Source organism: Ascaphus truei, chromosome 3, assembly GCF_040206685.1.
Source record: "Ascaphus truei isolate aAscTru1 chromosome 3, aAscTru1.hap1, whole genome shotgun sequence".
Lineage (NCBI taxonomy): Eukaryota > Metazoa > Chordata > Amphibia > Anura > Ascaphidae > Ascaphus > Ascaphus truei.
This window is the reverse complement of record NC_134485.1, coordinates 162549713-162564956: the sequence shown is the minus strand read 5'-3', so window position 1 is coordinate 162564956 and position 15244 is coordinate 162549713. Positions and strand designations below refer to the sequence as shown.

Below are 15244 nucleotides of genomic sequence, written 5' to 3'. Positions count from 1 at the left end.
TCAGTCAGTGTGTATGTGTGTCAGTCAGTGTGTATGTGTGTATGTGTGTCAGTCAGTGTGTCAGTCAGTGTATGTGTGTCAGTCAGTGTATTTGTCAGTCAGTGTGTCAGTCCGTGTATGTGTATGTGTGTCAGTCAGTGTATGTGTATGTGTGTCAGTAAGTGTATGTGTATGTGTGTCAGTCAGTGTATGTGTATGTGTGTCAGTCAGTGTATGCTTCCTGGGGATAGCTGGCCAGCTCCCCCGCAATGATCCTACTCAGATGCCCCACCGAGAAGCACTCCTCTCTCAGCCCGATACCCTCCATCAGGTGGTTGAGTCCTGAAACCAGGCTCCGGATGTGAAGCTGTAGCTCGGGGGGCAGGGAGGGCAGCTCCACGTCCCCCAGCCCCGGGATCCTCTTCTTGTCCGGCCGGCTGTGGTTGAGAGCCTGCAGGTCTCTGCCAGGTAGCAGCGGGAAGAGAGAGAAGGCCGGGGCCAGAAATAGGTGCGGGGAGATCGGGGCCAGCAGCAGCGGCGCCCACGTCACCTCAGCCGTGAAGATCATGTTCCCCATCCACTCGCACAGCCGGTCCTCCAGCTGCTGGTGGCCCCCCTGGCCCTCGGCCTCCCCGGGGCTCACCGCCGTCACAAGCACGCAGTACTGGAAGGAGCTCTGGCTCACCACGTCCAGGGCACGGCCCCACAGCGGGCAGCACACCACGAACAGAGCCTTCGGCTGGTTGGCAGCACCGGCCTCGAAGCTGGAGAACTCTTTAACGTGGAGGGCCCCCGCGGAGAGCAGCAGCAGCTCGGCGCCGCCGCACCAGTGCAGGATCTCGGCGCACGGCGGCGCTCGTTAGGAGCTGTGGCGGCGGTGAGTAAATGTTGAGCGGGTGGGGGGGAGCGGCACTGGCGGCTAGCGCCGCCACATGTCAGCAGGCGGGTATGTGGAGCGGTGCTCATTAGGAGCTGTGGCGGCGGTGAGTAAATGTTGAGTGGGTGGGAGCGGCACCGGCGGCTATCGCTGCCGCATGTCAGCAGGCGTGTGGGGAGAGCGGCGGCCGTTAGGAGCGGCGCCGCATGTGATTTGCCAGAACACAGCCCGGCCTCAACTGCCAGCACTTTGATGTCAGCACGTTGACGTCACATCCGTTTCATTTTCTGTCTCCACAATCCATTTTTCTCCCATTACGAAGGAGGTGCCACTAAAGAAGTTTCACTTCAAAAAATATATATAATAATTCTTGATATTCATAGTTTGCAATGCAGCAAAAAGGGCTATGTAACAAGACTATAAAATACAACAATAAACCATACTGATACCGTAGGCACTGACACAAAGAACATACAATATAAAAAGAAGGGGAGTGGAATGTATATACATAAATACAAGCAAATTATTGTAAATATGTATGTTGTATGGATGTGTGTGCATGTGTGTAATATATATATATATATATATATATAGAGCAGAAAATAGCCGTGTTAGTCCAGTTGCGATAGTGCAGAATAAATTAGTTCTTCAGTATTAGGTGATACCTTTTTTATTGGACTAACAATTTATGTCATAGGACAAGCTTTCGAGAGTTATCCTCTCTTCTTCAGGTCAAGCTTGACGTGAAGAAGAGAGGATAACTCTCGAAAGCTTGTCCTATGACATAAATTGTTAGTCCAATAAAAAAGGTATCACCTAATACTGAAGAACTCATTTATTCTGCACTATATATATATATATATATATATATATATATATATATCAAATTACTACCTTGATGAAACTTCCTTAGCGAGCCGGGCAGGGACGGTTACACTATATATATATAGTAATTTGATTGACAGCAGCAATGATTTACGTTTTCCCAGGGTACTGTCTGTGGTTGGCTGGGCGATGCAAAAGATGGGCGCTGGGACTTTTTATACTACAACTTCAATCTTTATTTATGTTCCCAGGCTTGGGAACACGGCAGTCACAGTTACATTTTGATTGACTTGGTTGTACTTTGTTTCATCCATACTGCTATCATTCTTGGCAGACTTTTTCCCTATCTGCCCACTCTTAACATTCATGGGTAGTGCATTAACTTGTTACTGTACTGATTTCATATTGTGGACCGGGCCCCCCTTTTTAACAACATCCTGGAGGTTCCTTTTACTGCGGGCCCCAACTGAGATCCTGGCCTTTTCTGGGTAACGTTTAGGGTTGCCAGGTAGCTTGTCCCAAAATACTGGACACAATAATGAAAGGTGCAACAGGCATAAGATATACACACCCCTCTCACCTCTCTACTCCATGCTGTTTCCTCCTCTCCTTGGCCCCACTCCTGGCTCCTGATTGGCAGCATTACCCAGCAGCAGCCAATCAGGATGGTGGAAGCTTCCCAGCCCCATAGCAACAGCCCTGCTCTCTCCCTGCTCAGGGAAATCCTGCGACCACCCAAGCCAGTCAAGTCACTATGTCCAATACTACCACTCATTTGTTACTGAACAGTGTTAAAATGCAGGACAGCCCGGTTCAATAATGGACACATGGCAACCCTAGTAACGTTACTGTTACTTTCCAGCTCTGTTCTGGAAATGCTACTTCCTCAATGGATTTTGAATACTGTGGACAGAGAACCATTGTGCTATAGCTTCTTTTTGTAAAACCTTTAGGCAGAAAGCGGCAGTTGATCCCCAGACGTCGCAGAGGCTTCTCTATTTTGCTCAGTGAGACATGTCTGCATTTCAATTACTGGGACATACTCTTATCATGTGGCCATACTACGGGATCCTAACTGATGGGGCACGGTCCCTAACTCCAACACAATAAAAGGAGGCAATAGAACTAGATAACTGGGGTGCTCCCTGAATGATATAAACTGTATTTTGTTCACAGAAACAAGATACAGTACATTTATGTTCGAATAGGGCTAAACAGATAACATAAATAAAGGAAATATACTAGCCCTAATTTTGCACTGCTGCTTGACCAAAAGAGAGGATCATCCCTGGATCCTCTTGTAATGCATGGAGTTGTGGTGGTGATGGTCAGCGCATGTGCTTCAAAGGGGTGTTCAAGTAGAAATTAATACCCAACAGAATGATGAAAAAGAAAACAGAGTATGGTCTGAATACAATAATAACATATGGTACAGTGACTTAGGGATAGGATAGGTTCCTGAGGAAGCAAGGATACTCGTGAAATGCGTAGTTCCATGCCAGTGTACTTTCTACAGTTTGGACACTCATCATCCATACCCCGGACGAGCCCTTCACATGTTGTCCTGACGTCGGACACGCCATCAGGAAAGCATCGCAACTGACTCGTGACGGGCACCGGAGCTGATCAGTGCATTTTAATGTGTGAGTTCATGTTATATTTTTACTATTAATAAACTGTGTATACTATTGACCTGTGGATGTGAATATTTCCCCCACCGTGGACACGGGAGTGATGCCTGTTATCATGTACGGCGCTACCTTAGTCGATTGAAGTAGGAAATTACCCAGCACTTACTAGCAAGATTTACTTGATGGGAATCAACTCACACACGGCCGTGTGAGTAATACAGTAGAGCTTTACTTATCCTATCCCCAAGTCACTGTACCATCTGGCATTATTGTATTCAGACCATACTCTGTTTTCTTTTTCATCATTCTGTTGGGTATTATTTTCTACTTGAACACCCTGTTGAAGCACATGCACTGACCATCACCACCACAACTCCACACAATAAAAGGAGGGCCTGATCTATCTATACATTGGGGAACTTGTCCCCTACCTCTACTCACCGAGGCGCCTCTCCTTCTGCCATGCTGGACCCTAACTCCCAGAACTCTCTTTTATACCTCCTGTGACATGGAACCTGTCACAACAGGGTGGAGTATAGCATCGACTGCTCACCATTAACCCCATGTAATACACTAGTAAACCCACAGGGAGGGGGAAGGGGATATCTATCTATCTATCTATCTATCTATCTATCTATCTATCTATCTATCTATCTATCTATCTATCTATATATATAAATAATAATCCCCTCAGAACAGGGCATTGCTGGCCAATAGTGCCTTGGCTGGAAGAGTTGAAGGCCCGAGATCAAGCTGAGGGACTATAACCCAGCAAGAGCATTGTTGGCCAGTACTGCTGTGTTCTGAGAGGATTATTACTATTACAGGCGAATTGTAGGCTTTTTAAATAAATTATAGACACGTTTGTAGTTATATTGATTTTTATAAAAATTATATTCTAAATTTTCTGTTGTGCTTATACAGTACTTGTTTATTAAAATAACATTGTAAATACACAAATGCCCCCTCTATATACACACACAGACACTGCAGCTCCCCTCTATACACACACACACAAACACACACACACACACACACCAGTCCCCCTCTATAAACACAAACACACACACTGCAGGTCTCGATCTTCACACAGACACACTACAGCCCCCTCCCCCTTACACACATTACAGTCCCTCTCCCCCACACATACACACTCAGCCTCCCTCCCTACATACACACGCCCAACCAACCACTGCTCTATACTCTCACAGACAGTAACTTTCTTTTCACTGTCTCCTGTGGGGAGCTCTCTGCAGGCAGAGAGGGGGAGGAGTCAAGGCCTGGCTGGTACCTACTATCCAATCACCTCTGCTGGTTTAAAGCTGAATTCACTCAATGCATGACAAGTGAAAGCTGATTGGCTGGAAATGAAAACTTGGCAAGGTGCCAAAAATTCCAGGCCATTACTGAATGAATAATGGCCAGAAATTAGTCAATCAGCTTTGATCAGTGCAGGGATTGTCAGTTTTAGCCTACAATAGTAAGTACTGTAACATGGCATTCCAGCTTCCTTTGGTAATCCTAACCAGGTACACATGAGTGGTTAATAGTATAATCTGAGGGGATGCTATGACCCTGCTCGTATCCTGTGCTCTACCCATATCTGTCTCCTTTCCACCCCTTTCACCTCTATATCTCGCTCTCACCTTAAACCCCTTTCCCTCACTGCTCCTTATCTGTGGAACTCCCTCAAGGTCAGTTTACTCTAAGCACATTCTCTCCACACCTTCAAGAGAAATCTGAAAACCCACCCCTTAAATGAAGCATCCCAATAGCCTGGACTCATGGCTATTATCCCACAGTCAATCCTGCCAAGCACTGCCATCTACTGCATTTATTCTTTCACCTGCTGTCTCTGTAAGTTTTCCAACATACCACTTAGATTGTAAGCTCTCTGGGGCAGGGATTTCCATTCAAGTCTGTCTTTGTTGTGATTGTTGTATTATAATTCCCTGTACTGTATTTTCTTTGTAAAGTGCTGAGTACACAGTGGGCGCTATATTAATAAAGATATACATACATTCTTAAATATTAAAGTACTTTATTTAAAGTGGGTCACCGTTTCGGTCCTGTCTAGGACCTTCATCAAGACAACAGTGTGCACAACTAACACATACAGACATATAAAGCCCAGTGAAGGTGCCATAGCATTAAGCCCCGCCCTCTGCAGGCTCCTTTCAAGGTATCCAAGCAACTCCACATAACCTGAAAGTGAAACCTAGGACTGTCACAGATGCTCACTGCAACTGGAACTGAACCGCAGGGCCTTCTGTGGGGAAAATATATAACCACCTCCCTAAGCCACAGGGGTGGGTTCGGATTGCAGGGTCGTGAACGTAGCCAGGTCAGGGTTGGAGAGTGGAGAGGGTAGCAGATACTTGCCTATGATCCGGGGTTGAAGAGCGTAGAATGGTCAAGATCCGTAAGCCGTAGTCGAGGATTGGAGAGCGTAGAATAGTTGTTGTCCCTAAGCCGTGGTCGTGAAGTAGAGAGCGTAGAAGTCCGTTAGCCAAGCTGTGGTTCAGGGGAACAAGAAGAGACAGGTCAGGTACAAGCAGGGTCACAACGGAATTTGGAATAAACGTAGACAGGTACTCAGGCTGTAAGTGAGCACAGTGCATAGAAAGGTCTATGCTCAGCAACGACCAGAGGGTGAATGAGGCATATGTACCGAAGGGAACCAATCAGGGAGAAAATGGAGGAGTGGTTCAGATATAGGTAGACCTGTGATAGGCTGAGGCAGGGTGAAGCTCAGGTGTAGCCCACCTGAGATCAATCCAGGCATTATTGTAGGTGTTTTGTCTCTGAGGTGCGCGCGCAGACGGGACTCACCGCGTGTCTCCGGGAGGCGGGGACGGCACGCCGTCGGGACGGGAGCCGATGGAGGAGCGGAGGAAGCGGCCGCGCGGGCCGCCATGGTAAGGAGGAGCGTAGGGACCGGGCGCTCATTCCTGACAAGGGCTCACTTATAGTGAAAAATACCTATATTTGTGTAACAATAAAAAGTGTATATTAAAAGAGTGAATATGTAGAAGCAACATAGTAATGGGATTAAGTCATGATGATATAGTCTATAGAAATAGAATGTAATACGTTAATAAATAAGAATAATTCCAACTGTACAGTATATGTTAGAAACTTGTGTCAAGCACATGTAGAAAATTGTTAAGATACAAAGTAAACGTAAAAAGTATATGGAAACAACATCACAGCATCACTATCTATTGGTATAGGGCAGATGACTACACACATCATGGAATGATAACTAAGAATCTATATTTGGTACAATGGATCATAAAGCAAATATACATAGAGGTTATAGTTCAAATCTCCATCCCTATATGAACAGGAACCCGCTTACTCTATGATAAATAAATGTCAAAGTGATATATTGAAACGGATCGACATTTAGGTCCCCAATGGGACCTCTCAAGATCCCATTGGGGACTGAAATGCTGATCCATTTAGAAAAATTACTTTGACATTTATCACTGAGCGTGCTGGTTCCTGTTGGTGTATACTACATTTCTCAACCGCGGCACCTCATCACATTCCCAGTTGTGGAATGCAATGCCCTGCCTGTTGTTTCTATATAGCCTCAAATCCTTATCTTAATATCTCAAAGTGGTGGAAAGGTGGCAACAGGTGCTAAGATGATGTGTAGTGGCACTTGTGTTTGTAGGCTCTATCATACTATGAAAGCTTGAATAATATACAGGGCTAAAGTGGGAAAGGTACCTGCCAACATGCAAATAAGGCCCACTCACAAAATGGCAATGGCCCTCATTCTCTATAGGCTAAATTGTCCCTGGGGTTGACAGGGTTCATGAAAAAGGCAGGAAGGCAAAGGGTGCTATGAATCCCCATAGGTTAAACAAGAGATGTAATTCAAACCTCTATCTGGCTACCTACACTTTCTTCAGGGAATCAGCACTGCAGGAGCTGGAAGACGAGTTTTAAAATATTTAAATGGGATATTGTTGGGCTTTGTGAAGAAAAAAGAAAAGATGAAGGCCTCATTGAGATTAAAAGCAGACACCCATTATATTAGAGAAGTACAGAAAAATCAGTGGAGTAGGCTTTATTGTTAACAAGAACTGGAGAAACAACATAATGGAATATGAAAGCTCAGAGTAGCCAGAATCATCATTTAATTGGCAAAGAGATACAGACTTTAAATAATCCAAGTGAATGCCCCAACATCACGTCACACATAATGAAGTGGAATACTTCTACCATGAAATCAGCCAACTTAACAAAGGATACTATTACCTCATGATCGTTATGGGAGATGTCAATGCAAAGATTGTTACCCAGCATAAAGACAAAACATCGGTTTATTTATTTATTTATTTATTTATTTATAAAATATTTTACCAGGAAGTTGTAAGTATAGTTACAACAAAAGGAATGCGTTTGGAGACAGATTGCTAGAATTTACAGAATTGGAAATGTGGTTGTTTGCAAACTCACAAACACGGGTTTGTAGATAATGAGTAGTTTATTACCTGTACAGCATTTATTGCCTCTACAGTATGATCATACATATTCAAAAGTCAATGAGACTCTCTGCCAAGGGAGGGCCCAAGCAGGCTTTTTATACATTTTTAGATTCCTTTGTTTAAAATAGATTACTAGGCAGAATATAATAAATACTTATTGTAAACCAATAATTTTACAGATCATTAAAACCTGGTTAAAACTGGATTAAAAGAGCTCTCTATTGGAATCAGGTACTTCTTGATAACAGGAATTTGGGTGTTACTTCAGGCACAGTCGTAAATCTACTGTTAGCGAATCTCATTCACACCACATTATAGCAGAGACCTTAGACCGAAAACAGTGATTAGGCTTACACCAGAACCGGCATTATTTCCAACATCCCGCGAGAGCTGCGAGCTAGCTGGGAGTGAGAGCGGATACCGGAGCACTCCGATACAATCACAAACTTTGCACAGCCCGGCGTGAGAGACATCAAACGCTGGTGACCAGCGGCGGTACATACCATGGTCCGGGGGGCAGTCCCGCATTATTTCCAACATCCCGCAAGAGTTGTGAGCTAGCTAGGAGGGAGAGCGGATAGCAGAGGAGTCCGACTCAAGCATAGACTCGGCGCAGCCCGACGTGAGAGACATGAAACACCGGTGACCATCGGTTGTGTATGCCACGTACCGGGAGGCAGTCCGGCGACAGCAATCATCTGATAGCAGACGTGTCACGAGTGAGAGGGGATACTCTCTGACATTTTCCACCGCCTGTTAACATCTTCCTTCTAGTAAGTAGGGTATTCAACTTATTCAGCAGAGTAGTATTGGATTTTTGTATGGACTTTGTTTCCATTTGTTTTTTATATAATTTTTAATAAATATTTTTTATTCAGAATTCATCACCTGTTTTGTCTCTGTAGCTTCTACTTAATTTAGTTTAATTTATTTTATTTGACTTCTGTTTGGTTTTGTTTGTCTTGTGTCACATTTACATACAGTATTATGCTATGTTGTTTTTTCTTTCATTACATGCACATGATATTTAACTATAACAATCATTGGAAACTACAAGGACATTTATCGTGTGTCTCATCACCAAATGGTTGTATGTTTATTATTCTTCTCTTAAAATTATATTGGACTTTCCGGTATTAAGAGTGTAAAATAAGAAGCCAAATTTATCTTCATCTCATATTGTCTGTACCTGACCAGGTGGTCAGTGTTTTAGTATTTGGCAGCCGCCCTTCACTTAAATATATGTGAACATTAAGGTTTTTTTTTATTTCTTTTAATTGATTACTGTAAGTGTTATACCAATTTTCATTGTTAGTGTTAGCGATACCTTATCTCTTTTGTGTCTATATTCATTTCAGCAATATTATTTCATCAGTCCCCTCTCTTATACTTTTCGAAATCTTCAGTGAGAAATGTATAACTTTATTGTTGGAAAACACGATACCCATCCCTAGTAGAGGTTATTTCCTTGATGTAACTCTTGGTCCGGTTCCTCAATCCCTTGGAGTCTCACCCACTCCATATCCATTCGCAATTGTATTTCCCTGTCCTGACAAACATTTATTTATCGTTGGATCACATCAGGAGGGTATTGTTGTATAAGAGGGGTTTCTGTCTGTTTCTATAAGGCATAAATCACAACGAGGCGCGACCGCGGGGCTGAGGTAGGGAATTGTATAGAACGCCAACCACAACTGCAAGGGCACGTCTAGAGTGCAGGATAGTCATGCAGGGCGGATCAGGGTAACAGAAGACAACCGTGATACAGGAAATGTAAGCGCAAACCCAAATTATATTAAAATAATAAATAGTTGAAAAATTATTCAAAAATAATTAATATCACCAAGAGGAGATGCTGCTGGTGTGAGGAATTTCTCAATCCCTCAAGGTTACATCTGGAGGAGTACATAAAGCGCAAAAACTCCTCTCACAGGTAAAGATGTTTGTTCACAGGAATCAGGTCTCAGTATAAGCAGCATATGTTAAAAAGAAAAGAGAGGAGAGAAGAAAAAATAGTGCAACACAGTTTTAATACATAAACAAAACTAGAGCAAGTTTGACACCCCTGAAGAAGTCCGGTCATTCGGATGAAACGTGTAGGGATATCACTTGCGCTGTGACCTGTGTTGCAGTTTGGAGCCTCTGCCTTGCTGATAGCCGTCTCTCCGCTGAGAGATCCAAATCTCGCGCTGACGCTGACTAACCAGCCGGGCAACCCCTCCCCTACCAGTGAAGGACGGAAAGAGAAGGTCCGTGACGTCAGACACCGCCAGAGTGCGGGAGTAAGAAACACGAGAAGGACTCTATTCAGCTGATTTAAGCAGAGCCAAACAAAGCTGCGTCGTTCCTGAACCCAGAGTGGTTAAACTGCTTTTTATATCCTGGAGCATGTGAGTGAACTGGAGCTCCTTGCTCTAGTTTTGTTTATGTATTAAAACGGTGCTGCACTATTTTTTCTTTTTAATATATGCTGCTTATACTGAGACCTGATTACTGTGAACAAACATCTTTACCAGTGAGAGGAGTTATTGCGCTTCGTGTACTCCTCCACTAATAGAAGACAGCGTAAGTGAGGTACTTGCCAAGTCTTGGAGTATAGAGCAGCGGATCGTTGGGGTACGTAGCCAGAGTCAGGGTTGGAGAGCGTAGAGTAGTCGTAGAGCCAAGCCAGGGTCAGTACAGGAGAGAGCAGCATTGTCGTAGTTCCAAAGCCAGGGTCAGTGCAGGAGAAAGTAGAGAAGTCGTCCAAAGCCAAGGTCAGTGCAGAAGAGTATCACAGGGTAGTATCCATGTAGGGTCAGGCAACAGGGTATAAGCAGACAGGAACTAGGCAGTGAGTGCAGCGTCACACAAACAGAGGTTATGCTCGGCAATGACTGGGAGCACTGAGAACATATTTATAGGACCTCACACCAATGGGGTCAACCAGGAAGCAGGAGAATGACACAGAATAGGCTGCTGGTCCACACAGGTGCATCCTATTACACAGCCAATAGCCAGTGTGTCAGAATGTGTGCGCACGCCGCGCGCAACCCACGCAACACGTAGGCAACCTGGTCACGCGCCATCATCGCGAGCCGCAAGGGCTGCGCCAACACAGGGGTGGAGACCAGAGGCAGGACCCGCAGGGCAGGAGGTGGAGCAATGAGCGACACCGCACCGCGTAACCATGACATCACAGCGGGGCGGAGACCAGAGGCGGGACCCGTGGAGGTAGAGGCAGAACAAGGGACGCGACCGCGCTGCGTAATGGTGATGTCAGGCCGGGGAGGGGCCGAGGGGCGGGGGCTGCAGACCACCGAGGGGACCGCGCGTGCTGCGCGCCATGACGGGAGGGATGAGAGCGCGCCCCATGGCCAGGAACCGAAGGGGACCACACAGAACCCGCGCATAAGTACCGCCGCCAGATTGCCACTCTCGGGTGCCATGGTAGTCCAATAGGTGGGGGAGGATTAAAGGGGCAGGAGCAGCAGAACGGCAAATCCTCACAGTATCCCCCCTCTAGGAGCGACCTCTGAGCGACTCCATGAAGGCTTTTCTGGAAAGTTCGTATGAAAGTTCCTGACCATCCTTGCCGCATGAACCCACGATCTTTCCTCAGGACCGAATCCCTTCCAATGAACGAGATAATGTAGAGAGCCTCGAGATATTTTGGAATCCAGAATCGATTGGATCTCGTATTCCGGCTGACCCTGTACCAACATGGAAGTGGTGGGAAAAACGGGAATGGAATGAGCGTTCCGGATCACAGGTTTAATCAAGGACACATGAAAAACAGAGGGAATCTTCATGGATGAAGGCAAAGACAAACGATAGGCAACAGGATTAATCTTTTCAGAAATGGAGAATGGACCGAGAAATCTAGGGACAGACTTCATGGATGGAACCTTTAGCCTAATATTTTTTGAGGACAGCCAGATTTTGTCACCAGGCTTATATTTAGGAGTTGGTCTACGATGGCGATCAGCTTGTTGTTTTTGTCGCTCCACAGCAAATTTTATATTCCTTTGAGTTCTTCTCCATAGACCCTGGAGTACCCTGATCCTGTAATCGGCGGCTGAGACCCCTGAGAAAGAAACTCTAAGTGGAAGAGTAGCTGGATGGAATCCGTAATTGATGAAGAAAGGTGATTCAGTGGTAGATTCATAACGAAGATTATTGTGTGCGAATTCCGCCCAAGGAAGAAGGTTCGACCAATCATTCTGAGAATCAGACACGAAGCACCGAATAAATTGTTCTCTGTCTGTCCATTAGTTTGCGGTGACACCCCGAAGAAAAGTGAAGAGATATACCCAACTGCCAGCAGAAAGAACGCCAAAATGTAGATATAAACTGTAATCCTCTATCAGATACAATCACTGTAGAAACTTCATGCAGGCTAAAGATCTCTTTGAATATCTCAAAGTCTGGGACAGCTGGGCAAACCTTTGAGAGGTACGAAATGTGATTGCTTGGAGAACCGATCTACTACAACAAGAATGATGTTCATACCTTTAGAGTTAGGTAAATCCACTATGAAATCCATTGAACCGAACCGGGACAGACAATGGCTAAAGAAGTCCAGCGGGAAAATTTCTAGAAGTCTTAGTCCTGGCACAAGTTGGGCACGCAAGTACAAAGTCCTTAACATCCTTCTGCATCCGAGGCCACCAGAAAGTCCGGGAGATGAGATCCAATGTCCTTTTGCTCCGGGATGACCATCCAATTTTGAAGAGTGTCCCCATTCCAGGACCTGTTTGCGCAAGGAGGGAGAAGTGAACAGACGACCCTCCAGGACCAAAAGATTGTCAGGAATCTGATTTTGCTGAAGAACGATATCCATTAAGGCCTCAAAATTGGTGGACGACAGAATGAGTTTGGATGGAAGAATTGTCTTGAGTTGATCCTCTGAATTATCCTCCAGCAAAAATTGATGAGACAGAGCATCCGCTTTAACATTTTTAGTCCCAGGAAGGTAGGAGATAACGAAGTTGAACCTTGAAAAGAAGAGTGGCCATCTGGCTTGGCGGGCTCCCAAGCGGCGAGCTCCCTCGATATACAGCAGATTCTTGTGATCCGTAACAATTGTTATGGGGGTCTCGGCTCCTTCTAGAAGATGTCTCCATTCTTCTAAAGCGAGTTTCATGGCCAAAAGTTTGCGATTCCCAATATCATAATTACGTTCGGATGCGGAAAATGTTTTGGAGAAAAAAGCACAAGGATGCAAAAACGAGGAGCTGCTATTCTAATCCGTCAAGGGGTCCCATTCAATGTGGAAAAGATAACCATGGAACCAGGGGGTAGATTTCTAGTGGTATATGGTTCGCTCTCTGGATTGACAGTCGCCTTGATCAATCTTTACGCGCCAAATGAAAACCAAAACTGACTTTTTAAAAAACAGTCCTAGACGCTATTGAACCAGCGTACTTGCCCTCAATGATTGTGGGTGGGGATTTGAATATGACCCTCAACTCTAACGAGGACAAATCATCCACCCCAAGCTGAGCACACGTGATATCCACCCAGAAAATGGGGGAAAAGTTTAGGGAACTCATTAAGGATTTCTCGTTAGGACGCTTGGAGAACACAGCATCAGGGCCAAAGAGACTACACTTTTTTCTCCGCCTCTCACCAGTACTATTCTCACATAGACCATTTCTTGGTAACTAAGAATGTTCTAGAGGCCTCTATAAAGTCAGACATCGGACCGATTTCCTGGTCTGACCACGCTCCAATTACACTCTACCTTAATGTGCCATTTGTGAAGTCAAATTCATTCAATAAAAGACTAAATGATTCTCTACTAAATCACCCTGAAATTGAGAGGGAAATCAAAAAAGCTCTTACTGAATATTTCACCCTTAACTCAGGTTCTGTTACATCTCCGGGGGTGTTATGGGAAGCCCATAAGGCAGCAATCAGGGGTAATCTTATCTATTGCTTCCCACAGGAAAAAGGTCAAATTAAAATTAAATAAAGATCTGACTGATAAGATTATAGAGCTGGAACTGCAACACAAAGCCAATCCATCCCAAATGTTTTACAAAAGCCTGACCGCTACCAGAATTGAGCTGAGACAGATCCAGCTGGAAGACACAGAGAAAGCGCTTAAGTGGACTAACCAGCGGTTCTACGACAAGGGCAACAAGGCCGATAGACTTCTAGCTAGCAAGTTAAGGGGAATACAGAAAAGATCCCAAATAACAGCAATTGAAAATAGGGCTGGTGAGATAATTTATAATGATAAAAAAATTGCGGAAGAATTCACGAAATTCTATACCAAGTTAAGAAACCAAAATGGAGATTCAAGGGCCTCAGCGTCAGAAGCATATGCGGAATACTTAGATAGCTGCCACCTCCCAACATTGACAGAAGAGGAAAATTTGACCTAAAATGCTAAAATAACATAAAAAGAATTAGTGGATGCTGTTAAAACCTTAAAGATCTCCAAAGCCCCGGGCCCTGATGGCTTCACCAACGTCTACTACAAGAGATTCCTACCCACACTGTCAACGCACATACTAAGTATGTTTAATTTCTTTATGGAGGGGAATTCAATCCCGTCAATGACTTTAGCTAATTTAGCTATTATCCATAAAGAAGGTAGGGACCCGATGCATTGTGACAGTTACCGACCAATTTCTCTCCTAAACAATGACCTCAAATTGTACAGTAAGATCTTGGCGAATAGGTTGAACCCCATTTTACCCAGATTAATAAATATTGATCAAGTGGGTTTTGTATCTGGCAGACAAGCGTCAGACAGTACCCGAAAGATAATACATTTTGTTGACCATATCCATCTTATGGGCGCTAAGGCGGTTTTGTTAAGCTTAGAAGCAGAGAAGGTGTTTGATAGAATCGATTGGCAATTTTTAGATAATACGCTGCAGAAATTCGGATTTAAAAATTCTTTTTTGGATGGGGTTCGTGTACTATACCGCAACCCATCAGCCGTAGTTAAACTACCGGGTGGTACCCCAGATAGGATGGTTATTAAGAATTGTACCAGACAAGGATGCCCCCTGTCCCCCCTTCTTTTTGCTCTGACAATTGAGCCCTTAGCATCGAAAATCCGAGAAAATATAAACATAAAAGGCATAGTAATTGGGAAAACAAATACTAAATTTCATTATTCGCCGATGATATTATCCTAACTCTAGCTCATCCCCAAACCTCTCTCCCCAATCTTCATAAGGAGTTGTCAGAATTTGGGAAAAAAATCGAGATACAAAATTAACAATGACAAATTCGAGGCCCTAAACCTAAATTTGTCAGAGCCTGGAGGTAAAGCTTCTCAAATTGAACTTCAATTACAGGTGGAACTCCTCACACATTAAATATCTGGGAGTAAATGTGTCTAGGAATTACCACTCATACCAGAACTACCCGACCCTATTTGGGAAAATTAAAAAGGACTTGGATAAATGGGAAAATTACCAGATTTCATG

At 44.4% G+C, this 15244-nt stretch overlaps 1 protein-coding gene across 1 annotated transcript; it reads right to left on the bottom strand.

Annotated features, from left to right (window-relative positions):
* Window positions 1-202: 202 nt before the first annotated feature.
* On the bottom strand, window positions 203-12939 carry LOC142490679 (sec1 family domain-containing protein 2-like). The gene is made up of 2 exons (XM_075593100.1): window positions 12513-12939; window positions 203-834 (listed from the first exon to the last, which is right to left on the bottom strand). Exons 1-2 carry the CDS (start codon window positions 12937-12939, stop codon window positions 203-205), a joined length of 1059 nt encoding a protein of 352 aa, XP_075449215.1.
* Window positions 12940-15244: the final 2305 nt, after the last annotated feature.

Bases quoted from the DNA above. Each gene is read 5' to 3' on its own strand.
- LOC142490679 (XM_075593100.1), bottom strand. From the start codon at position 12,939: ATGAAACTCGCTTTAGAAGAATGGAGACATCTTCTAGAAGGAGCCGAG. The intron at 835-12,512 runs GTCATCCCGGAG...GCTCCTAACGAG, and splicing joins ACACTCTTCAAAATTGGATG to CGCCGCCGTGCGCCGAGATC.